Source organism: Rhinoraja longicauda, chromosome 3, assembly GCF_053455715.1.
Source record: "Rhinoraja longicauda isolate Sanriku21f chromosome 3, sRhiLon1.1, whole genome shotgun sequence".
Classification (NCBI taxonomy): Eukaryota; Metazoa; Chordata; class Chondrichthyes; order Rajiformes; family Arhynchobatidae; genus Rhinoraja; species Rhinoraja longicauda.
This window is the reverse complement of record NC_135955.1, coordinates 98,539,763-98,566,340: the sequence shown is the minus strand read 5'-3', so window position 1 is coordinate 98,566,340 and position 26,578 is coordinate 98,539,763. Positions and strand designations below refer to the sequence as shown.

The 26,578-nt window shown below is 46.7% G+C and overlaps 1 protein-coding gene across 1 annotated transcript in view; it reads right to left on the bottom strand.

The window, feature by feature from the left end:
• Nucleotides 1-9,331: 9,331 nt before the first annotated feature.
• Nucleotides 9,332-26,578, bottom strand: part of cdk7 (cyclin-dependent kinase 7) — a 30,017-nt gene continuing 12,770 nt past the window's right edge. The window contains exons 7-12 of the mRNA XM_078397102.1: nt 23,579-23,697; nt 21,200-21,299; nt 18,804-18,890; nt 17,398-17,547; nt 11,020-11,164; nt 9,332-9,538 (exon numbers count right to left, since the gene is read on the bottom strand). Of these exons, the coding sequence (XP_078253228.1) occupies nt 9,510-9,538; nt 11,020-11,164; nt 17,398-17,547; nt 18,804-18,890; nt 21,200-21,299; nt 23,579-23,697 (630 nt within the window). The 3' untranslated portion in view covers nt 9,332-9,509. The remainder of the gene's footprint in view (nt 9,539-11,019; nt 11,165-17,397; nt 17,548-18,803; nt 18,891-21,199; nt 21,300-23,578; nt 23,698-26,578) is intronic.

Below are 26,578 nucleotides of genomic sequence, written 5' to 3'. Positions count from 1 at the left end.
CTTAATAACCTTATACGTTTCGATAAGATCCCCTCTCATCCTTCTAAATTCCAGTGTACACAAACCTAGTCGCTCCATTTTTTTGATTTCAAAAAAATGAAATGGCATCTACACTTCCATCTACACGACACGCTGCCTCGGCAAGACCACCAGCAGAATCAAGGACCAGTCTCACCCTGGCCACTCCCTCTTCTCCCCTCTCCCATCAGGCAAGTGGTACAGAAACGTGAAAACCTATCACTAAACAGGGCAGTCCTGACCTACCATCTAACTCATTGGAGATCTTTGGACTATCTTTAATTGGACTTTACTGGACTTGCACTGATTGAGAGTGATCAGCCATGATCGCATTGAATGGCGGTGCTGGCTCGAAGGGCTGAATGGCCTCCTCCTGCACCTATTGTCTATTGTCTATTGTCTATTGTCTAAACGTTATTCCCTTTATCCTGTACACTGTGGACGTCTTAATCGTAATCATGTATAATCTTTTCACTGACTGGCTAACACGCAACAAAAAAGCTTTTCACTGTACATCGGTACACATGACAATTATAAACTAAACTAATCTAAGATGTTTGTGCTGCTCGATAATGATTCAAAATAACATTCATTCAAATCAATCACCGTACCAAATGAAATTTGAAATTTACCATAAAAAAGGATGAGTTAAGAAACGATAATAAATCCATTTGTCAACGTTAAAGAATTCATGACTATTTCCCTAAAAATAGTCTGCATTTTGTTTCTAGTTTTGAATGCGGCCAAAAAACTATCAAGAAAAAAATTCTGCTGAAGCAATGATTTATCTTAAGTCATTTATTTATTCGTGTCATCACGCAACTGTTTGCCAATAGAGAGCAGATTTTGCTGCCACGTCGTTGGCCTCTGCAAGATCCTTTACAGTGCGTGTGTCATGCAGCATGTCACAGCTCAGGAGATGTTCCACAGTCTGGAGGCCCCGTCCACACTCGCAGTCTGCCGCATCTTCAGTGAATCCCCACTTCAGCACGTTCGATTTGCTCCTCCCCGTGCCTGTCCGCAGTCTGTTGAGACTGTGCCAGGTTAACCACGGTTGGTCGGAACCTGCTGGGAGTTTCTCAGAGGGATCGATTGCCGTGTGAGAGTCTTCCGCAGATTTCTCCAGTCTCTCTTCCCAGAGTTTGAGCCTTCTGGACGATGCACTGCAGTCCAGGGGATGGACAGAAGGGAGGAAACTTCTGAGTCATTTCAAACGCTGAGGTAAACATAGAAACGTAGAAACATAGAAAATAGGTGCAGGAGGAGGCCATTCGGCCCTTCGAGCCAGCACCGCCATTCATTGTGATCATGGCTGATCGTCCACAATCAAGTTTGCAGATGACACAAAGGTAGGGGGGGTGGTGAATAGCGAGGAAGGGATCTGCAAGCTGCAGGAAGATATAGATGAGATGGTCAGATGGGCGGAGCAGTGGCAGATGGAATTTAATCCTGAAAAGTGCGAGGTGATGCACTTTGGCAGAAATAACTTGGAGAGGGAGTACACCATGAATGGAAGGACCCTAGGGAAGACAGGGGTACAGAGGGACCTTGGAGTACAGGTACACAAGTCCTTGAAGGCAGCAGGACAGGTGGACAGGGTGGTTAAAAAGGCATATGGGTTACTGGCCTTCATTAGCCGGGGCATCGAATATAAACGTAGGGGGGTAATGATGGAATTGTACAGAACACTGGTGAGGCCACAGCTGGAGTATTGTGTACAGTTCTGGTCACCACATTATAGAAAGGATGTGATAGCTTTGGAGAGGGTGCAGAGGAGATTCACCAGAATGCTGCCAGGGATGAAGGGCCTCGGCTATGAGGAGAGACTGGGCAGACTGGGGTTGTTTTCCCTGGAGCAGAGAAGGCTGAGAGGGGACATGATCGAGGTGTACAAGATCATGAGGGGCATAGATAAGGTAGATGGCGGGGAACTTCTTCCACTGGTGGAAGGTTCAACAACGAGGGGACATAGATACAGGGTAAGGGGAGGGAGGTTTTGGGGGGATGTGAGAAAGAACTTTTTCACCCAGAGGGTGGTTGGAGTCTGGAACTCACTGCCTGGGGTGGTGGTGGAGGCGGGAACACTCACAACGTTTAAGAGGCATTTGGATGGGCACTTGAAATGCTACAACATTCAGGGCTACGGTCCAAATGCGGGAAAATGGGATTAAAATTAGACTGTGTTTGGTAACGGGCGGCGCGGACACGATGGGCCGAAGGGCCTCTTTCTGTGCTGTAGGACTCTATGACTCTAATAACCTGTGCCTGCCTTCTCCCCATAATCCCTTGATTCCACTAGCCTCTAGAGCTTTATCTAACGCTCTCTTAAATCCATCCAGTGATTTGGCTTCCACTGCCCTCCATGGCAGAGAATTCCACAAATTCACAATTCTCTGGGTGAAAAAACAGTTTTTCTCACCTCAGTTTTAAATGGCCTCCCCTTTATTCTAAGACTGTGGCCCCTGGTTCTGGACTCGCCTAACATTGGGAACATTTTTCCTGCATCTAGCTTGTCCAGTCCTTTTATATGTTTCTATAAGATCCCCTCTCATCCTTCTAAACTCCAGTGAATACAAGCCTAGTCTTTTTAATCTTTCCTCATATGACAGTCCCGCCATCCCAGGGATCAATCTCGTGAACCTACGCTGCACTGCCTCAATTACAAGGATGTCCTTCCTCAAATTAGGAGACCAAAACTGTACACAATACCTCAGATGTGGTCTTTCCAGGGCCCTATACAACTGCAGAAGAACCTCTTTACTCCTATACTGAAATCCTCTTGTTATGAAGGCCAACATCCCATTAGCTTTCTTCACTGCCTGCTGTACCTGCATGCCAACTTTCAGTGACTGGTGTACAACGACACCCATGTCTCGCTGCACCACCCCCTTACCTAACCTAACACCACTGAGATAATAATCTGCCTCCTTGTTTTTGCCGCCAAAGTGGATAACCTCACATTTATCTACATTATACTGCATCTGCCCACTCACTCAACCTGTCCAGGTCACCCTGCAACCTCCTAACATCCTCGTCACAGTTTACACTGCCACCCAGCTTTGTGTCATCTGCAAACTTGCTAGTGTTGCTTCTAATTCCCTCTTCCAAATCATCAATATATATGGCACTCCACTCGCCACTGCCGCAAGGCTCAGTTTTAAACTGCAATTTGGTGCTGACAAAGTTACAAAAGTTCACCGAACAGTCCTATCGTTTGCCGCCCCCCCCTCCCCCAACCAAGTCCCCAATTGTCTTGAACCCCCCCTCCCCCCGGGAGTCCCCTCCATTCTCGGCAGCCCACTCCCCATCAGGTCTCCCCCTCCGCCATGTCCTACTTCATTCTCTGTGACCCCCCCCCCCCCGCTGTGTCCTCCTTCATTCTCAGCAACTCCGTCACAGCCCCCCCCCCCTTTATACCCAGCCCACATCAGCCCCCCATCTTTCTTGGCGACCCAACCGCTCTCCCCCCCCCCCACCCCTTTCCAGATCCCCCCCTCCGTTCTCGACCCCCCCTCCCCCGCCAGGTTCCGCGGAGGGGATGGACGATGTTTCGGGGCCAGGACCCTTCTTCAGACTGGCGAAGTTCCTCAGGCTCCCTGAGCCGCCGAGTTCCTCCAGCGCTTCGCGTTTCGCTCAAATGTAAGACTAGAACGGGTGAAGAGCGGGACAGGAGGTACAGGCCGTGTCCCCAGCGCCAGTGAACCAGGCTCAACACTGACCCCTGGTGGGGCTGTGTGAACCTGGCATGTCCTGCCCCGTGATAGACACAAAGTGCTGGAGTCACTCAGCCGGGGCAGGCAGCATCTCTGGGCAGAAGGAATGGGTGACGTTTCAGGTCAAGACCCTTCTGGCCTTTCATGTCCAGCCCTGTGACTGTGTGGATTACCACCAGGTGCCCTGGTTATCTGCCACATGCTCAACGTATAAGATTATTGAGGGGTTGGACACGTTAGAAGCAGGAAACATGTTCCCAATGTTGGGGGAGTCCAGAACAAGGGGCCACAGTTTAAGAATAAGGGGTAGGCCATTTAGAACTGAGATGAGGAAAAACTTTTTCAGTCAGAGTTGTGAATCTGTGGAATTCTCTGCCTCAGAAGGCAGTGGAGGCCAATTCTCTGAATGCATTCAAGAGAGAGCTAGATAGAGCTCTTAAGGATAGCGGAGTCAGGGGGTATGGGGAGAAGGCAGGAACGGGGTACTGATTGAGAATGATCAGCCATGATCACATTGAATGGCGGTGCTGGCTCGAAGGGCCGAATGGCCTCCTCCTGCACCTATTGTCTATTGTCTATAATTAAAGGACCTTCCTTTAGGAAGGAGAGAACGGAGGAATTACTTTAGGCAGAGGGTGGTGAATCTGTTGAATTCATTGCAGCAGACGGCTGTGGAGGCCAAGTCAATGGATATTTTTAAGTCAGAGATAGATAGGCTTTTGATTAGTACGGGTTTCATGGGTTATGGGAAGAAGGCAGAATGGGGTTAGGAGGGAGATTGATCAGCCATGATTGAATGGCAGAGTAAACTTGATGGACCGAAGGGCCTAATTCTGCCTGATAACATGAAGTTATGCAAGTTGGTGGTTTAATTGTTCGCTGTGAATGATCTCTTCTGGAAAATCAGTGTGCTGACAGAGAAACGTGAGGATTTTTTTTTTAGTTTAGATACAGCACGGAAACAGGCCCTTCGGCCCACCGAGTCCGTACCGACCTGCACATTAACACTACCCTACACACACTCGGGGCAATTTACACATACACCAAGCCAAATAACCTACATACCTGTACGTCTTTGGAGTGCGGGAGGAAACCGAAGATCTCGGAGAAAACCCACGCAGGTCACGGAGAGAACGTGCAAACTCCGTACGGACAGCACCCACAGTCAGGATCGAACCCGGGTCTCCGGCGCTGCAAGGCAGCTACGCTACCGCTGCGCCACAGTGTCGCCCCTGGGATCAAAGGGGTCGTGCAGAGAGCAGCACAGTCTCAACAACACGGTGGCGCAGCGGTAGAGTTGCTGCCTTACAGCGAACGCAGCGCCGGAGACTCAGGTTCGATCCTGACTACGGGTGCCATCTGTGCGGAGTTTGTACGTTCTCCCCGAGACCTGCGTGGTATGTACAGGTATGTAGGTTAATTGGCTGGGTAAATGTAAAAAAAATTGTCCCTAGTGGGTGTAGGATAGTGTTAATGTACGGGGATCGCTGGGCGGCACGGACTTGGAGGGCCGAAAAGGCCTGTTCCCGGCTGTATGTATATGATATGATATGATATGATAAGAATCTTATTTGCATTCATGCAACCAGGGTGTGTGTAGCTTGGCAGAGGTCATGAATGGTAGGCTGTTCGAAAAAATAGAGCTGATTTTGAACACTTGCGCCAACTATTTTAAATTTGATGTGAAGTTAAAGAGCGCTGATTTAACACTGGCCTGAAGCCAAGGGGAATGGCCACCAACCGCTGTACTTGGCACCAAGACCAGTTTCCATTTGCCAGGTGCAGAACGGGAAAGGGAACTAAAAGAATTGGGTGAGCGGTGCTAAAAGATGGGACCAGAGGCCACAGCCTCAGAATAAAAGGGCGTGTCTTTAGAAAGGAGATGAGAACGGATTTCTTTAGCCAGAGGGTGGTGAATCTGTGGAATTCACTGCCACAGACGGCTGTGGAGGGTAAGCCAACGGATATTTTTAAGGCGGAGATGAACAGATTCTTAATTAGTACGGGTGTCAGGGGTTATGGGGAGAATGGGGTTAGGAGGGAGAGATAGATCAGCCATGATTGAATGGCGGAGAGTAGACTTGATGGGCCGAATGGCCTCATTCTGCTCCTGGAACTTATGAAATACATAAGGATGTTCTGGCACATGCACAACACTACGAGTAAAGGCACAGAACAGATGTTACGGCCAGAGCCAGCGAGGAAGGCAAGAAGTACTATTGACAGAGACACAAGAGACCAAATTCCTTGCAGTGCAGGAGGGTGTGGGGTGATCTTATAGAGGTGGATAAGACCAAGAGAGGGATAGAGAGGGGTGAATGCACCCTATCCTTTACTCAGAGTAGGGGAATCAAGAGCCAGAGGACATAGATTTAAGGTGAGGGGTGAAAGATTTAATAGGAACCTGAGGGGTAACTTTTTTTTTACACACACACACAAAGGGTGGTGGGTGTGTGGAACGAGCTGCCGGAGGAGGTAGGTGAGGCAGCTACTTTCGCAACGTTTAAAAATCATAGAAACTAGGTGCAGGAGTAGGCCATTCGGCCCTTCGAGCCTGCACCGCCATTCAATATGATCATGGCTGATCATCCAACTCAGTATCCCGTACCTGCCTTCTCTCCATACCCCCTGATCCCTTTAGCCACAAGGGCCACATCTAACTCCCTCTTAAATATAGCCAATGAACTGGCCTCAACTACCTTCTGTGGCAGAGAATTCCACAGATTCACCACTCTCTGTGTGAAAAAAAACTTTCTCATCTCGGTCCTAAAAGACTTCCCCCTTATCCTTAAACTGTGACCCCTTGTTCTGGACTTCCCCAACATCGGGAACAATCTTCCTGCATCTAGCCTGTCCAACCCCTTAAGAATTTTGTAAGTTTCTATAAGATCCCCCCTCAATCTTCTAAATTCCAGCGAGTACAAGCCGAGTCTATCCAGTCTTTCTTCATATGAAAGTCCTGCCATCCCAGGAATCAATCTGGTGAACCTTCTCTGTACTCCCTCTATGGCAAGAATGTCTTTCCTCAGATTAGGATATCAAAACTGTACGCAATACTCCAGGTGTGGTCTCACCAATGCCCTGTACAACTGCAGCAGAACCTCCCTGCTCCTATACTCAAATCCCCTCGCTATGAATGCCAACATACCATTCGCTTTCTTCACTGCCTGCTGCACCTGCATGCCTACTTTCAATGACTGGTGTACCACGACACCCAGGTCACGTTGCATCTCCCCTTCTCCTAATCGGCCACCATTCAGGTAATAGTCTGCTTTCCTGTTCTTGCCACAGGAAAGAGCCAGAGGGCATAGATTTAAGGGGAGGGGTGAAAGATTTAATAGGAACCTGAGGGGTAACTTTTTTTTTTTACACAAACAAAGGGTGGTGGGTGTGTGGAACGAGCTGCCGGAGGAGGTAGGTGAGGCAGAGACTATCACAACGTTTAAAAATCATGCGGACAGATTCACGGATAGGAACAGTTTAGAAGAATGTGTCGGGGGGAAAAAAGCTGCACATGCTGGTTTAAATTGAAGGTAGACGCACGGTTCCCACGGTTTATAAAAGCATGGGCCAGGTGGGACTGGTGTAGATGGGACGTGTTGGTGGGTGTGGACAAGTTGAGTCAAAATGCCTGTTTTCACGCTGCATGACTCTACAACCACAATTTACTCCCCAGATTTCTAACATGCCGTTCAAATTCTCAAATTCCTGCGGTGGTCTTTGAATCTGCGCTCCCCCAGGTTGTAAATACTCTTGTGAGAAACACAAAGTGCTGGAGGAACACGGTGGGTCACACCACACCTGTGGCAATGGGCAGACAAATATATACTTTTTTAAATGGTGCAATAGTTCCTGCCTCAACACCTCCTCTGGCAGCTCGTTCCATACACCCACCACCCACATAGATCTTGTTTAACAATCCCTTTAGCTTAGTTTAGTGATACAGCGTGGAAACAGGCCCTTCGGCCCACCTTGTCCGCACCGACCAGCGATCCCCGCACATACAATACAATATATCTTTATTGTCATTGTACAGGGGTACAACGAGATTGGGAATGCGCCTCCCATACGATGCAATAAATTAATTAGCTAGTCAGTATTAATTTAAACAACCCAATGAAACAAATTGGAAGAGTTTTAAAACAGAATAAAGTGCAAGTAGGTCTGTGCCGGTTCACTGTGCGATGTGACCATCCAGCTCAGCAGGACCGGTTCATAGCAGCTATGGCCCTGGGGATGAAGCTGTTCCTGAGTCTGGAGGTGCGGGCGTAGAAGGCCTTGTATCGTCTGCCCGATGGAAGGATTTCGAACAGACTGTTGCAGGGGTGTGAAGAGTCTTTGTGGATGCTGGTGGCTTTTCTGAGGCATCGTGTGTTGTAGATGCCCTCCAAGGCTGGTGGCTGTGTTCCGATAGTCCTCTGAGCTCTATGGACTACCTGCTGAAGAGCTCTCCTCTCTGCCTCCGTGCAGCTGAGATACCCCACAGGGATGCCATGTGTTAGGATGCTCCCTATGGTGCAGCGGTAAAAGGTCGTCAACAGCTGTTGGAGTAGACCAGACATTTTCAGTGTTCTCAGGTAGAACAGTCGTTGCTCTGCCTTCTTGACCAGCGCAGCAGTGTTAGTGGACCATGTTAGGTCCTCCGAAATGTGGGTGCCCAGAAACTTGAAGCTGGACACTCTCTCCACACTGTCCCCGTTGATAAAGATCGGGGCGTATTCCCCGTTGTGTGACCTACGGAAGTTGATGATCAGTTCCTTGGTCTTGGTGGTATTTTGGGACAGGTTGTTATCAGACGAGGGACAATTTTACATTTTATCCGAAGCCAATTAACGGACAAACCTGTACGTCTTTGGAGTCTGGGTGGAAACCGAAGATCTCGGAGAAAACCCACCCGGTCACGGGGAGAACGTGCAAACTCCGTGCAGACAGCACCCGTAGTCGGGATCGAACTCTGGTCTCTGGCGCTGTAAGGCAGCAACTCTACCTCGGCCCCACAGCGCCTTTCAAATGTTAAAGAAGGTATTTAGACACCATAAAGTTATAAGAATAAGGGGGAGGCCATTTAGGACTGAGATGAGGAAAAACTTTTTCATCCAGAGTTGTGAATCGGTGGAATTCTCTGCCACAGAAGGCAGTGGAGGCCAATTCACTGGATGTTTTCAAGAGAGAGTTAAATTTAGCTCTTAGGGCTAACGGAATCAAGGGATATAGGGAGGAAGCGGGAACAGGGTACTGATTTTGGATGATCAGCCATGATCGTATTGAATGGCGGTGCTGATTTGAAGGGCCAAATGCCTACTCCTGCACCTATTTTCTTTGTTTCTGTAACATAGAGTTGCTATCAATTTGTTATATTTCTCTAAGAAGATAACAAATCGATAGCAACTCTATGCCATTCACACCCCTCTGAAAGTGATTTATCTTTGTTGAGCTTTTATATTACAGTCCCCAGATATCCAGTAGTAAATCACAAGTGCAGCCATTATTCAGTCAGGTACCATACAAACAAAGTAAAAAAGTGGAGAATTAAAAATCTATGTTATAAAAAGGAATTAACAACAACCTAGGTATGTTTTTTTTAAACATATTTTATTGGAAAAATTACTGAGACATCATTATTCACAAGTACAAATCAGGGCTCTTTTGAATGTAATAAATCTACTCCATTTTGTACACAGCAGCTAAGTCCTTCAGTTACAAGACGTAACCAGTATATTATGGTTTGTTGCACGATGCTTCCACTTGCATCCGGTATCAGCAGCAGCCAACAACAGGTCAGAAAATTAATCTCTTAGCCAGGCCAACTGAAAACAAGTACAACATCATTTTCAGAGAGATATCAGTCAAAAGTTAACCCAATTTCACACTGACGATGTTTAGTTTCGTTTAGAGATACAGCGCTGAAACAGGCCCTTCGGCCCACCGAGTCCGTGCCGACCAGCGATCACCCCGTCCACTAACACTATCCTACACACTAGGGACAATTTACAGTTTTTTTTACCAAAGCCAATTAACCTACAAACCTGTACGTCTTTGGAGTGTGGGAGGACCTGCCCCGAAAGCAGTGGATAACCCTCAATCGCTTGAGGACAGGCGTCGAACGCTATGTAGTGATGAAGACGTTGGGGTCTCGTGGACAGTGCCTTCTGCGAGTGTGGGGACCCAACACAGACAGTGGAGCACATAGTCACCAGTTGCCCCAAATACCAGCCACCGAATGGTGAACGAGGTCTGATTGACCTGGATGATGACACGTTGGCCTGGCTCACCTCAACGGAGGTGCAGGTCTAAAAGACATACGACAGAAGAAGAAGAGTGTGGGAGGGAACCGGAGCACCCAGGGAAAACCCACGCGGTCACGGGGAGAACGTACAAACTCCGTACAGACGGCGCCCGTAGTCGGGATAGATATGAAGTAACCAGGAGAATTGGGTTTTTTTAAAACTGTGTAGAGACACTTTCTGCTTTCTGGTTACTAACGGCTGAACCAGGGGAAAAAAGGAAACAAGAAAATCGACAGTCCTTCTGCAACACAAAGCAGGTAGGACTCAGTGGAAATAAAGCCAGCAGGTTTTTCCTTGCAGTGGCAAGACTAATAATTCTCCTTGCACTCTAAACTTATTCAGTGAAATCAGACGTGGTTGCCTGATTGAATATTACTATAACTAGAGGCCTGTAATACTTAAGGGCCTTTTCACCATTCCTCCATTTCAGTGCACCCCTCAACCAGAAAGAAACAAAAAAAAACATGCACATGTTCAAAGCAGTGAAAAATCAAAACTGTACCTAGAACTGAGCTGCAGGGAGAGGTTGAGCAGGCGAGGACTCTATTCCTTGGAGTGCAGGAGGATGAGGGGTGATCTTATGGAGGTGTACAAAATCATGAGAGGAACAGATCGGGTAGACGCACAGTCTCTTGCCTAGAGGCATCAAGAACCGGGGGACATAGGTTTAAGGTAAGAGGGTGAAAATTTAATAGGAACCCGAGGGATAACTTTATTTACACAAAGGGTGGGGGGTGTATGGAACGGGCTGCCGGAGGAGGTAGTTGAGGCAGGGGCTATGGTAACGTTTAAGAAACATTTGGACAGGTACATGGATGGGATCGGTTTAGAGGGATATGGGCCAACCGTAGGCAGGTGGGACGAGTGTAGATGGGGCCTGTTGGTCGACATGGGCAAGTTAGGCCAAAGGTATTGTCAGATCGGATCATGGATAGTATCTTTAAAAACAAAGTGGGAAAAGAGAAAGTCGAGCTCTGATTTTCAAGGCCCTCACTGATTACCTTGCTCCTGGTTGTCAGTCCGTTTACGCTTTAAACCCGGCTTCACCTCTTGCTCCTTTAAGACTTCTGTTGCGCAGTTGGGTCGGGGCAATAGAGGTCCCACTGTTGGTCCTGGGCGATTACTAAAATACCTCTTCTTCAGTGCCTTGGAAGATAATTTTCCAGTTATGGTTAAACTGACACCAGGCAAGTCAAATTCCAGAGACTTTCAAAGGGATGGTTAACCAGCTCCCGCAACTCCCATCTACGAGCAATGTGCTACCATCGTGGATAGACACAAAATGCTGGAGTAACCCAGCGGGACAGGCAACATCTCTGGAGAGAAGGAATGGGTGACGTTTTGGGTTGGGACCCTTCTTCACTCCAGTCTGAAGAATGGCATCGATCCAAAAAGTCACCCATTCCTTCTCTCCAGAGATGCTGCCTGTCCCGCTGAGTTACTCCAGCTTATTGTGTCTATCTCTCAACGGTCAAACTCGGTTGACTGAATTGAGAGCACAGGTAGTTCTGCTATAAGCAAAAAGCACAAAGTGCTGGAGTAATTCAGTGGGTCAGGCAGCATCTATGGAGGTAATGGGTAGGCAACGTTTCAGGTCGGTAAAATTTACCTTCAGTCGGAAAAAGGCTCCCAACCTGAAACGTTATCTATTCCCTCCACAGATGCTGACTGACCCACAGAGTTACTTTGGCATTTGTGTTTTGGTGAAGATTCCAACATCAGCAGTTCCTCACGTCGCCATAGTGCTGCTAGAACATGTCTCTGTAATGTGAACTACAGGTAACGTGAGACAGGTGGACAGTCTGATGGAGGTGGAGCTAGACACTCTTGCCTTCATTGAGATGAGTTGAGATAACTACAGAGCACTATCTACCTCATTGGTCACCCTCGGACTATCTTTCATCGGACTTTGCTGAATTTACCTCGCACTAAATATTATCCCCATTGCAGTTAAACAAGTACTTTGGTTCAGTCTTCACTAAGGAAGACACAAACAATCTCCCAGAGAATCTACTCAAGACCGAGGATCTAGTGGGAGGAACTGAAGGAAATCCACATTTGTCAGGAAATGGTGTTAGGGAAACTGCTGGGACTGAAGCAGACAATTCCCCAGGGCCTGAAGGTCTGCATCCCAGAGTACTCAAGGAGACGGGCCTAGAAATCGTGGATGCATTGGTGATCATTTTCCAATGTTCTATAGAAAACGGGGAATTATAGACCAGTTAGCCTTACATCAGTGGTGGGGAAGATGCTTGAGTTGATTATTAAAGATGTTATAACAGCGCATTTGGAAAGCAGTGGCAGAATCGGTCAAAGTTAGCAGGGATTTGTGAAGGGGAAATCATGCTTGACTAATCTTCTGGAATTCTTTGAGGATTTAACAAGTAGAATGGATAAGGGAGAGCCAGTGGGTGTGATGTATCTGGACATTCAAAATGCCTTTGACAAGGTCCCACACAAGAGATTAGTGCGCAAAATTAAAGCACATGGTATTGTGGGTAGGGTATTGACATGGATAGAGAACTGGTTGGCAGGCAGGAAACAAAGAATAAGAATTAACGGGTCCTTTTCAGAATGGCAGGCAGTGACCAGTGGGGTGCCGCAAGGCTCGGTGCTGGGACCCCAGTTATTTACAATATATGTTAATGATTTAGACGAAGGAATTAAATGTAACATCTCCAAGTTTGCAAATGACACAAAGCTGGGTGGCAGTGTGAGCTGCGAGGAGGATGCTATGAGGCTGCAGGGTAACTTGGATAGGTTGGGTGAGTGGGCAGATGCAGTATAATGTAGATAAATGTGAGGTTGTCCACTTTGGTGGCAAGAACAGGAAGGCAGATTATTATCTGAATGGTGTCAGATTAGGAAAAGGGGAGATGCAATGAGACCTGGGTGTGCTTGTACACCTGTCACTGAAAGTAAGCATGCAGGTACAGCAGGCAGTGAAGAAAGCCAATGGAATGTTGGCCTTCATAACGAGAGGATGTGAGTATAGGAGCAAGGAGATCCTACTGCAGTTGTACAGGGCCCTAGTGAGACCGCACCTGGAGTACTGTGTGCACTTTGGTCTCCTAATTTGAGGAAGGACATTCTTGCTATTGAGGGAGTGCAGTGTAGGTTCACCAGGTTAATTCCCGGGATGGCAGGAATGACGTTTGATGAAAGAATGGATTGACTGGGCTTATAGTCACTGAAATTTAGAAAGATGACAAGGAATCTTATAGAAACATGTAAGAATTTTAAGGAATTGGACAGGCTAGATGCAGGAAAAATGTTCCCGATGTTGAGAGAGTCCAGAACCACGAGTCGCAGTTTACGAATTAGAATAGGAAAAACTTTTTCACCCAGAGAGTTGTGAATCTGTGGAATTCTGTGCCACAGAAGGCAGTGGAGGCCAATTCACTGGATGTTTTCAATAGAGTTAGATAGAGCTCTTAGGGCTAGTGGAATCAAGGGATATGGGGAGAGGCAGGAACGGGGTACTGATTTAGGATGATCAGCCATGATCATTTTGAATGGCGGTGCTGGCTCGAAGAGCCGAATGGCCTACTCCTGCACCTACTTTCTATGTATTATACACTGTAAATGGCTCGATTGTAATCATGTACTGTCTTTCCGCTAACCAATTAGCACGCAACAAAAGCTTCACACTGTGTCTTGGCACACGTGACGATAAACTAACTAAACTTGTATTGAGTACAAAGGTCAAGACATCACGATGCAACTGTACAAGGATGTCTCCTTGTACATCACGATGCAACTTAGAAGGATGAGAGGGGATCTTATCGAAACGTATAAGATTATTAAGGGGTTGGACACGTTAGAGGCAGGAAACATGTTCCCAATGTTGGGGGAGTCCAGAACAAGGGGCCACAGTTTAAGAATAAGGGGTATGCCATTTAGAACGGAGATGAGGAAAAACGTTTTCAGTCAGAGAGTTGTGAATCTGTGGAATTCTCTGCCTCAGAAGGCAGTGGAGGCCAATTCTCTGAATGCATTCAAGAGAGAGCTAGATAGAGTTCTTAAGGATAGCGGAGTCATGGGTTAAGGGTGAAGGCAGGAACGGGGTACTGATTGAGAATGATCAGCCATGATCACATTGAATGGCGGTGCTGGTTTGAAGGGCCGAATGGCCTCCTCCTGCACCTATTGTCTATTGAGACCACACTCAGAGCACTGCATACAGTTCTGGTTGGCCAGCGATAGGAAAGATGTCATTAAGTTAGAAAGGGTGCAGAGGAAATTAAATTTCAGTTATAGGGAGAGGCTGGGACTTTTTTATTTGGAGTGTAGGAGGCTGAGGGATAATGTTCTTGCAGTATAGAAAATCATGAGAGGCATGGATAAAGTGAACATTCACAGTTTATTCCCTCAGGGGAGAGGATTCTAAAACTATTAAGATGGGGGCTTAAGGTGAGGGGGGAGAGATCTAAGGTGGGCCTCGGGAGCAATCTTTTCATTCAGAAGATAGTCCATATCTGAATGATCTGCCAGAGGAAGCTACTGGATGCTGCGATCCTCTGCCGAGGATCGACTGTGGACAGCTCCAACCGCAGGGGCCTGTGGACTTCAACTTCGTGAAGCCCGCGGTCTCTGGTAAGAAGAGACCGACTCGGGAGCTCCATGCCGTGGAGTGTTTCAACCGTCCCGACGCGAGGGCCTTGGACAGTCGGCAGCGGCGACTGCGGATGGTTCAACAGCCCCGACCGCGGGGGAACACAAAGAGGAAGATGGTTGAACTTTATTACCTTCCATCGTAGTGAGGAATGTGGAATCCGCTGTGGTGGATGTTTATGTTAAACATTACTTTATGTGATTGTGTGGCCTGTTGCTTTTCACTTAGTATGGCTGCATGGTAACTCAAATTTCACTGTACCTTAATTAGTACACGTGACAATAAATTGATCTTGAAGTCTTGAAACGGATACTATTATGACTTTTAAGGCATTTGGACAGATATTTGGATAGGTAGGGTTTAGAAACGGAAACGGAAGACTACCACCTCGCCTCTCAACTCATGCCCACTGAGCGCAGCCAGAGACTGGGAAATGCGGGTTGACCTAGGCCAGAGGCTTTCCTTCCCAGTTGAAATCGCAGCTACCAACCTGCGACCAGACCTCGTCCTCTGGTCCAACTCATGTCGGCGTGTTTTCATCATTGAGCTGACGGTGCCCTGGGAGGAGGCTGTGGACGAGGCATTTGAAAGGAAAAGGCTGAGATATTCCAACCTTGCAGTAGAGGTAGAGGAGCGAGGTTGGAGTGTAAGGGTGCGTCCAGTGGAGGTGGGGTGCAGGGGCTTTGTAGCCAGTTCCACTGCAAGGCTCCTGAGGGAAGTTGGAGTCAGAGGGCAGGCCCAAAGGAGGGCAATCAAAGAACTTGCAAATGCCGCCGAGCGGAGCAGTCACTGGCTGTGGCTGAAAAGAAGAGATACTGTCTGGGCTGCCACGTGACCATCTAGAGGCTAACATTAAGACACACACCCAGGTCTGATCACCCTGTGGTGGGCCTGCCTCGACTGATGGTGTCTTGTGATAAAAGGCCGAAACACCCAGTGACGTTGAGGTACACAACTGAAGATGTGTCTGAATGGTAGCAACATCACCTAGTGGTCACCCCCAAGAACAACACCAGTCAATTGTAGTGCAAACCTTAGGGATTGTAACATCTAGTCCTACTAATCAATCAGAGGGCTATGGACCAAACGGGAATAGCCCAATATGCCAACTTAGTTGGCATGGACAATGCGGGCTGAAGGGCCGGCTCCCTGCTCTGCCGTTTTATCTCAATGAACGATGAATTTGGGAGCACCATTTGTATTACTCGCGTTGAATTAGGTAGAATGTGATTTCAAACGGGAACAAGAGATCCAGTTAAACTTTATTTTGGAAATTAATAAGCAGAAAAAAATCTTGACAAAAAAAAAGACACAGAGTGCTGGAGTAACTCAGAGCATCAGGTAGCATCCCTGGAAAACATGGATAAGTGATGTTTCGGAAAGGCCACCTATCCATGATCTCCAGGGAATTAATCTGGCACTCTGTGTCTTTTTTTTTGTATTAAACAGCATTTGCAGCTCCTAGTTTCCGCTCCCATTGATACTTATGCAATGATTATTAATCAATGTTACACGCAGCCTTCAGTATTTTTCAATTGCAGTAACAAAACTAAACGCAGGTACTTAATGTGTAATATTTAATTCATAACTTCCAGGAGCAGAATGAGGCCATTCGGCCGACACCGCCAGTCGCTCATGACCGATCTATCTCTCCCTCTCAACCCCATTCTCCTGCCTTCTCCCCATTACCCCTAACATCCGTACAAATCAAGAATCTGTCAATATCCGCCTTAAAAATATCCATTGGCTTGGCCTCCACAGCCTTCTATGGCAATGAATTCCACAGATTCACAACCCTCTGGCTAAAGAAATTCCTCATCTCCTTTCTAAAGGAATGTCCTTTTATTCTGAGACTGCAGCCTCTAGTCCTAGACTCTCCCACTGGTGGAAACATCCTCTCCACATCCACTCCATCCAGGACTTTCACTTTAGATATAATATATTAGCGATATAATAAAGGAAACAGTGAACCATTGAAAAAGACCTTTAGTTTTGACAATCTTGCGTAGAAAAAACTTTATTATGTGAGTCCGTTGCCCCAAAATCCTCTTCTCCCTGCTGACACAATTGCTTTAGTTTAGTTGAGTGATACAGCGCGGAAACAGGCCCTTCGGCCCACCGAGTCCGTGCTGACCGGCGATCCCCGCACACTAACACTATCCTACACACACAAGGGACAAATTTACTTTTATACCAAACCAATTATCCCAAAAGCCTGCACGTCTTTGGACTGCGGGAGGAAACCGAAGATCCCGGATAAAACCCACTCAGGTCACGGGGAGAACGCACAAACTCCGTACCGACAAACGACCATGGTCAGGATTGAACCGGGGTCTCTGGCGCTGTGAGGCAGCAATACCGCTACGCCAAAGGTAGAGAATACAAATTTCTCCAAAATGTGATTTCTTAGGAATGCATCGGTCACGTTACAGCAGAGCCAGGTGCAAACTGAACTGAGATGAAGAAAAACTTTTTCAGTCAGAGAGTTGTGAATCTGTGGAATTCTCTGCCTCAGAAGGCAGTGGAGGCCAATTCTCTGAATGTATTCAAGATACAAAGTGCTGGAAGGGAACAGATATGGCGGAGTCAGGGGGTTTGGGGAGAAGGCAGGAACGGGGTACTGATTGAGAATGATCAGCCATGATCACATTGAATGGCGGTGCTGGCTCGATGGGCCGAATGGCCTCCTCCCGCACCTATTGTCTATTGTCAAACTGTTGCTTGCAACCTTTTGCGTCAATTGATATAAAAATAATCCATTTACCTGCGTAGCCGTTACTCTTGCGTTTGGATGATAAGTAAACAGATCTTGTAATAATTCGAGCAGGTCATCCCCGGCAGCCCTGAATATATGTTCAAATGGAGTTCCTGGAAAACTTTTAAATGATACATAGTCTGGAAGGCTCATCATTCCCTGCAATTAAAACAAACAAACAAGGTCATAAGTGTTAGGAGCAGAATTAGGCCATTCGGCCCATCGAGTCTACTCCGCCATTCAATCATGGCCGATCTATCTCTCCTTCCTAACCCCAATATCCTGCCTTCTCCCCATAACCCCTGGCATATTCATACAAACTTTGATGTAGAGCAAAGTGACCTCGTCCAAATTTACACTCAGACAGTTGTAAATCTTCAGAAGGGTCTCGACCCGAAACGTCACCCATTCCTTCTCTCCTGAGATGCTGCCTGACCTGCTTAGTTACTCCAGCATTTTGTGAATATTGTATAACCTGATCAATACTGCAACTCCGCAGGTTGCTTGATTTTGGACACATCATATTGTTCATTAAACACATAGAAAACAGTTTACCTTATTCTTCAAACACTTGTACAAGAGAAATGTAAAGATATATTTTCCACTTCAGTTTTACGTACTTGGCAAGCAGGAATCCATAACAGACTAGCACACGTTGTGCACAATTCAGTTTAGTTTAGAGTTTAGTTAGTTTCGAGCTACAGCATGGAAATGATGCAGGCCCTTCAGCTCAATCAGTTCACGCTGACCGTCATGAGAGGAATAGATCGAGAGGCACAGGGGAATCGAGGAGCAGACGACATTGATTTAAGGTGAGGGGGGAATAGATTTAATAGGAATTTGAGGGGTAACTTTTTTCACAAGGGGTGGTGGGTGCATGGAACGAGCTGCCGGCCGGAGGAGGTACTTAAGGCAGGGACTATCGCAATGTTTAAGCAGCATTTAGACAGGTACGTGGATAGGACAGGTGTAGAGGGTTATGGGCCAAATGCAGGCAGGTGGGACTAGTGCAGATAGGGCATCTTGGTCGGTGGGCAAATTGGGCTGAAGGGCCTGTTTCCACATTGTATGACTCCACACGGCCACAAGGAAAACCTGCAAACTCCATACAGACAGCACTCGTGGTTGGGATCGAACCGGGTCTCTGGCGCTGTGAGGCAGCAGCTCCATCAGTTTAATCAGTAAAATAAATCAGCATAATATAGCAAATTTTCTGCCCAACTCTTGCACGTGTTGGAAAGCAGAATGAGTCCAAAGCAATGCGAGATACGCACAAGATCAAGTGACCGTCAAAGCTGGTGAACTAAGATGGAGTACGATATTCTCTGGGCAGGAGCTAACCATTAAAGCAAGCTTGGATATTAAATCACCTTTATGATTTCACACTTCGGCACTAATTTGGAAAGTCAACTTACAGGCCACTGTTCCTCTGTGGGAGTGCCCAAAGCCTCGAATATTTTGGTCAGCTGATCGAGATCCGAATCACCAGGTAAAAACGGCGTCTGCATCAATACAAAGTACACACATTTAAGCTCACAACAGCATTTGGCTTTTAATACACTTAATCGGACGGAGTATGCTCCAGTTTCCTGCCACATCCCTAAGATTGTGGGTATACGGAACGAGCTGCCAGAGGAGGTAGTCGAGGCAGGTACTACAACAGCATTTAAAAGACATTTAGAGAGGTGAATGGACAGGAAAGGTTTAGAGGGATACTAGACCAAGTGGACCCGTTGGGCCCAAACCTCTCCTGCATTGATGCAGCACCCTCTCCTCCTCCTCTCCTCCCCCCCACTCCACCCCCCTTATCCTCCCTCCTCCCCTCCCTCCCTAAGAGATAGATTTAAACTTTAAAATGTGAATAACTTAAAAAATATAACACCGATTTCAATGAAACTTCTTCCATTAGCACCAAAGGGACGACGGTGAGTAAGGTGGGCCTAAAATTGTCGCGCTATCGTGTACCGTTTTGGCTGTAGTTCAGGAACAAACAAACAAAAGTTTTAGTATATAGATGGATCAAATGTGGGCAAATGGGACATCTTGGTTGGCATGACCAGTTGGGCCGAAGGGCATGCTTTCCATGCTCTACGACCCTACATGTGGATTGTGTCACTGGATCCCGTCATTATCTGCAGAGCAATTGAAAAACGAGCACAGGGAATGGGATTACTCTGCAGGGAATGCCCTTTGGTAGTTGTATGACCCTGACAAGCCAGGTGGCTTCCTTTGGTATCAGAGTAACCAGGTAAAAGAAATAGGTCGAGTCACAATACGTCTGCACTTGTCCAATGCTGGTTTCCCCCATTTTAGCAATTGGCTATGATGTCCCCAGCTGGTTAGGCCCCAAGTTCTGGATTCACACAATTAATCTCTCTTAAATTCATAAATTTAACCCCTGACACCCGCACTAATCACGAATCTATCTATCTCTGCCTCAAAAATATCCATTGACGGCCTTCACAGCCTTCTGTGGCAAAGAATTTCACAGATTCATCACCCTCTGACCAAAGAAATTTCTCCTCTTCTCCTTCCTAAATGGAACATCCTTTAATTCTGAGACTCTGACCTCTGGTCCTAGACTCTCCCACTAATGGAAACATCCTCTCCACATCCACTCTATCCAGGCCTCTCATTCACTCGTCTGGCGCTGTAAGGCAGTGACTCTACCGCTGAGCCACCGTGCCGCTCCCTATTCTTTGATTTTTGATATAACTCATGGAGCATAATGAGTCAGGGGGTATGGGGAGAAGGCAGGAACGGGGTACTGATTGAGAACGATCAGCCATGATCACATTGAATGGCGGTGCTGGCTCGAAAGGCCTAATGGCCTCCTCCTGCACCTATTGTCTATTAAATGTGCTACCCATGTGCAAGAAATTTGTTGCGCTCTCATGGGACTCTTCAAGGTAAACCAGAAAAAAAGGGCGAGACTTTGTGGAACGCAATCTCTTGGGTTTGGGTTTATTATTGTCACCTGTACCCAGGTATAGTGCAAAGATTTGTTTTGCCTGCAATCCAATCAGAGCAGATAATATCATACATAAATACAATCAAGTTAAACTCAAGTACAACAGGTAGAGCAAAGGGGAAGATACAGAGTGCAGAATATAGTTCTCAGTTATTCAGTATTGTTAGCGCATCAGTTCCATCGACAACGTCCATTATCCGCAATGAGGTAGAGGTGAATCAGACAGTACCCTAGCTTATGGACACTCCAGTACACTCCCTCAGCAAATGAGGGTGGCACGGGCGGTACAGTCGCTGCCTTACAGCGCTTGCAGCGCCGGAGACCCGGGTTCGATCCCGACTACGGGCGCCGTCTGTACGGAGTTTGTACGTTCTCCCCGTGACCTGCGTGGGTTTTCTCCGAGATCTTTGGTTTCCTCACACACTTCAAAGACGTACAGGCCTGTGCGTTAATTGGCTTGGTAAAATGTAAAAATTTGTCCCTAATGGGTATAGGATAGTGTTAGTGTGCGGGGATCGCTGGTCGGCGCGGACCCGGTGGGCTGAAAGGGCCTGTTTTCGCGGGGCTGTATCTCACAACTAAACAAAGAACGGCACAGTTAATTAAAAGGAAAATATAAATAATTATTGGAGAAGTGATCTGGAGAGACACAAGCAATTGCAGATGCTGGAAACGCGAGCAAAGCACAAATTGCTGGAGTAACTCAGCGGATCAGGGAGCATCTGCGGAGAGAACGGACAGGTGACATTTTGGGCCGGGACTCTACTTCAAACTGTCATTTGCTTTATAATAACATTTAAAGACATTCATTAATCGGTCATTTCATGTGTGTTCACGTACCCGAAGAAGCAGCTCAGCTAATATGCAACCCACTGCCCACATGTCCACTCCAACGCCATACATTCGTGCTCCAAACAACAACTCTGGGGATCTGTACCACCTGAAACAAAGCATCATATTTTCATCAAAAAAAAAAGTTTTTCCAGAAATCAGAAAATGCAATCATCAACAGAAGGACAAATTTTGCAGAAGACAAAAACAAACAGCCTGAACTGCAGACAGGATCTCCCCCAACCAAAATCCAGTGGCACAGTGGGTAGAGTTGCTGCCTCACAGTGCCAGGGACATGTGGGTTTAATTCTGACCACGGGTGCTGTCTGTATGGAGTTGGCACGTCCCCCCTGCGACCATGTGGGTTTCTTCCGGGTGCCCTGGTTTTCTCCCACATCCCAAGACATGCGGGGTTTGTAATTGGCCCAGGTATGTAGGCAGTGGATGCAAATGTGGGATAACAATGGCCGTCAATGGATATTTGTATACACTGGAATTTAGAAGGATGAGAGGAGATCGTATCGAAACGTATAAGATTATTAAGGGGTTGGACACGTTAGAGGCAGGAAACATGTTCCCAATGTTGGGGAGTCCAGAACAAGGGGCCACAGTTTAAGAATAAGGGGTAGGCCATTTAGAACTGAGATGAGGAAAAACTTTTTCAGTCAGAGAGTTGTGAATCTGTGGAATTCTCCACCTCAGAAGGCAGTGGAGGCCAATTCTCTGAATGCATTCAAGAGAGAGCTAGATAGAACTCTTAAGGATAGCGGAGTCAGGGGGTATGGGGAGAAGGCAGGAACGGGGTACTGATTGAGAATGATCAGCCATGATCACATTGAATGGCGGTGCTGGCTCAAAGGGCCGAATGGGCTCCTCCTGCACCTATTGTCTATAACATGGAAATAATGTGTGAAGGGGCGATCAATGGTCAGAGTGGACTCACTGGACCTGTTTCCAAGTTATATCTCTAAACTAAACTATCTTTGATTATTATCATTTTTAAAAAAAGTTTTACGCTTGACCTAATAATAGCTAATATGATTTGCCTTGCCTCCAAAGAGACACGAAAGTCATCACATTATCATGAAAAGGCTGAAGGAAATTTTGACAAAGCATCAGCCCACATCAATGAGCCCAATCAAACTTTAAAGTATGTTAGCCTTCTCAAAATGTACAATTTGCTTCATTATAGATATAGATGAGATGGTCAGATGGGCGGAGCAGTGGCAGATGTAATTTAATCCTGAAAAGTGCGAGGTGATGCACTTTTGCAGAAATAACTTGGAGAGGGAGTACACCATGAATGGAAGGACCCTAGGGAAGACAGGGGTACAGAGGGACCTTGGAGTACAGGTACACAAGTCCTTGAAGGCAGCAGGACAGGTGGACAGGGTGGTTAAAAAGGCATATGGGTTACTGGCCTTCATTAGCCGGGGCATCGAATATAAAAGTAGGGGGGTGATGATGGAATTGTACAGAACACTGGTGAGGCCACAGCTGGAGTATTGTGTACAGTTCTGGTCACCACATTATAGAAAGGATGTGATAGCTTTGGAGAGGGTGCAGAGGAGATTCACCAGGATGCTGCCAGGGATGAAGGGCCTCGGCTATGAGGAGAGACTGGGCAGACTGGGGTTGTTTTCCCTGGAGCAGAGAAGGCTGAGAGGGGACATGATCGAGGTGTACAAGATCATGAGGGGCATGGATAAGGTAGATGGCGGGGAACTTCTTCCACTGGTGGAAGGTTCAACAACGAGGGGACATAGATACAGGGTAAGGGGAGGGAGGTTTCGGGGGGATGTGAGAAAGAACTTTTTCACCCAGAGGGTGGTTGGAGTCTGGAACTCACTGCCTGGGGTGGTGGTGGAGGCGGGAACACTCACAACGTTTAAGAGACATTTGGATGGGCACTTGAAATGCTACAATATTCAGGGCTACGGTCCAAATGCGGGAAAATGGGATTAAAATTAGACTGTGTTTGGTAACGGGCGGCGCGTACACGATGGGCCGAAGGGCCTCTTTCTGTGCTGTAGGACTCTATGACTCTATTATTACCCCATACAATTAGATATTTTAAAGTTTAGTTTAAAGATAGTGTGGTAACAGGCCCTTTGGCCCACCAAGTCCGCGCCGACAAGCAATCCCCGCACACTAACGCTATCTTACACGCAAGGGACAATTTAATCAAACCTAATTAGCCTCCAAACCTGTACGTCTTTGGCGTGTGGGAGGAAGCTGGAGCACCCAGAAACAACCCACACAGGTCATGGGGAGGACGTACAAACTCTGTAGAGACAGCTACGGATCGAACCTGGGTCTCAGGCACTGTAAAGCAGCAACTCCACCGCTGCGCCATCGTGCCGCCCAAGTTCTCTCGTGACGTATTACCTTGTTACAACCTGATGTGTATACACTCTATTGGGACTTCCAAATGATTTGGCCAAACCAAAGTCAGCAAGTTTGAGGATTCCTTTATCATCCACTAATAAGTTGTTGGGCTTCATATCCTGAAAGATTCATTGAGGTCAAAATTAATAACAGACTTCTACAAAGTTTTCAAATTAAATTATTCAGTAGTGGGTAAGTAAGCGAAATAGGTAAAAGGTACACAGCTATTCTAATTTGTTAATGAAGGTGGGAAACATTTGACACAATGCAATCAAGATCTAGTTAGGCTGGGGAAATGATAGGGGAGAATACATTTACTTAGAGAACAACAGCTTGTTCAAACTATAATATTTGTAGTTTAACCTGTTCAGTGCCACCCCTGAGTATACTCGGGTCATGGCCAATAGTGGAAAAAAAAACACTTGGCAGTGAACAGGTTAAACCTTCGAAAGGAAATCTTATCCAATTTAGTGCCACATTCTAGCGTTTTCCCAATGCTTCTCTAAAGAGCAGTGCTGAGAGCAGTTTCTCACGACCTCTTTGATGTCCCTCAGACTATCCTTGACCAGACTTTGCTGGTTTTACCTTGCATTAAAAGTTATTCCCCTATCATGTATCTATACACTGTAAATGAATTGATTGTAATCATGTACTGTCTTTCTGCTGACTGGATAGCACGCAACAAAAATAACTCGGTCCACGTGACAATAAACTAAACTGAATTGAATATAATTTGTCATAGTCAGAGTCATGCAGTGTGGAAACAGGCCCTTCGGCCCAACTTGCCCACACTGACCAACATGTCCCAGCTACGCTCATCCCACCTGCCTGCGCTTGGCCCGTGTCCTTCCAAACCTGTCCAGTAGTCCCTGTACTACTTTTCCTTACAAAGATCCAATGAATCCCGAACTATTACGCAATGATCATAACTATTACGCGGTGATAATAATTGATGCCCATTTCCTCCTAGTTCTTTTGACAGTCACGTTCAACACACAACCACAGATCGTATATTCACTGGCCAGAGGAACCATTTCAACACTAGGTGGACAGTGTGGTGAAGAAGGCCTTTGCCACACTCGCCTTCATTGCAAAGGATATCGAGTACTAAAGTTGGGACATCATAATGCAAAGGTAGACACAAAATGCTGGAGTAACTCAGCGGGTCAGGCAGCATCTCGGGAGAGAAGGAATGGGTGATGTTTCGGGTCGAGACCCTTCTTCAGACTTCAGACATCATAATGCAACTGTGCAAGTCGTTGGTGAGAACACACTCGCCGTTCTGGTCGCCCAGCTATAGGAAGGTTGTTATTAAGTTGGCAAAGGGCGCAGAAGGGATTCACCAGGATGTTGAGGGCTTGAGTTATGACGGTTGGATGGATTGGGACCTTTTTCTTTGGAATGTAGGTGGCCATGGGCTGACCTTAGATCATGGGCTGACCTTAGTGAGGTGCACAAGATCATGAGAGGCATGGCTAAAGTTAGGGCTTAGTCCTTTTTCCCTGGATAGAGCATTTTAAAACTAAAGGGCAACAGCTTAAAGTGAGAGAGAGTGAGAGAGATTTAAGAGGGGCCTCAGGTGCAACGATTCTTCTCACGTATCTGGAATGAGCTGTTCAAGGAAGCTATAGATTCATAGAAACATAGAAAATAGGTGCAGGAGTAGGCCATTCGGCCCATTCAATATGATCATGGCTGATCATCCAACTCAGTATCCCGTACCTGCCTTCTCTCCATACCCCCTGATCTCTTTAGCCACAAGGGCCACATCTAACTCCCTCTTAAATATAGCCAATGAACTGGCCTCAACTACCTTCTGTGGCAGAGAATTCCACAGATTCACCACTCTCTGTGCGAAAAAAAACTTTCTCATCTCGGTCCTAAAAGACTTCCCCCTTATCCTTAAAATGTGACCCCTTGTTCTGGACTTCCCCAACATCGGGAACAATCTTCCTGCATCTAGCCTGTCCAACCCCTTAAGAATTTTGTAAGTTTCCATAAGATCCCCCCTCAATCTTCTAAATTCCAGCGAGTACAAGCCGAGTCTATCCAGTCATTCAATTGACTTTTGAAAGACATGTGGGCAGATATGTGGGTAGGAAGGATTTAGAGGGCCCTGGGCCAAATGGGATTCGTCCAGAATGCCAAATTGGTTGGCATGGACAAGGTGGGGTGGAGGGCCGGATTGCGCGCTGTAAAGCTCTATGACTCTAGAGCCTGGAAGTCTGCCCCAATGTACCTGCACCACAGGGATAACGTCGAACAAGTGAAAATCATTCTCTCCACTTGTTCAGGGAATGTTCCCCATACTTGGCACTCCACAATCAATCTGAAGAAAGATCCTGAACTAAAGCATCATCTATCCGTGCTCTCCAGAGATGCTGCCTGATCCGCTGATTTACTCCTACACTGTGTTTTTTTCCTGTAAACCAGTATCTGCAGTTCCTCGTTTTAACATTCTCTCAACATTTTCTTTCAATAAAATATCCAAGACAAAAATACAAAGCAATACAGAACTGACGGGCCATCTACAGAACTGACGGGCCATCTACGGAACTGACGGGCCATCTACGGAACTGACGGGCCATCTACAGAACTGACGGGCCATCTACGGAACTGATGGGCCATCTACGGAACTGACGGGCCATCTACGGAACTGATGGGCCATCTACGGAACTGATGCACTACAATGCTGAGAACTGCATTTTCCACTCTGCATTCTCCCTTTGTTCTACCTATTGTTACTTGTGTTTGATCAATCGTATCTGATCAATAGTATATCCGATCTGATAGCATGCAAAACAAAGCTTTTCACTGTACCTCAATACACATGACAATAATAAAGTTAAACCCATCATGAATTCTTCAAGTGTTGATTTTGCAAAATTTTACTTAATGATAAACTAGCATCACATCTCCCTTTAAAATTCCAGAATAGATATGATCTTGCTTGAATTGAGCACATTCTTCAATATAGCGTACAAGTACAATATGGATGCA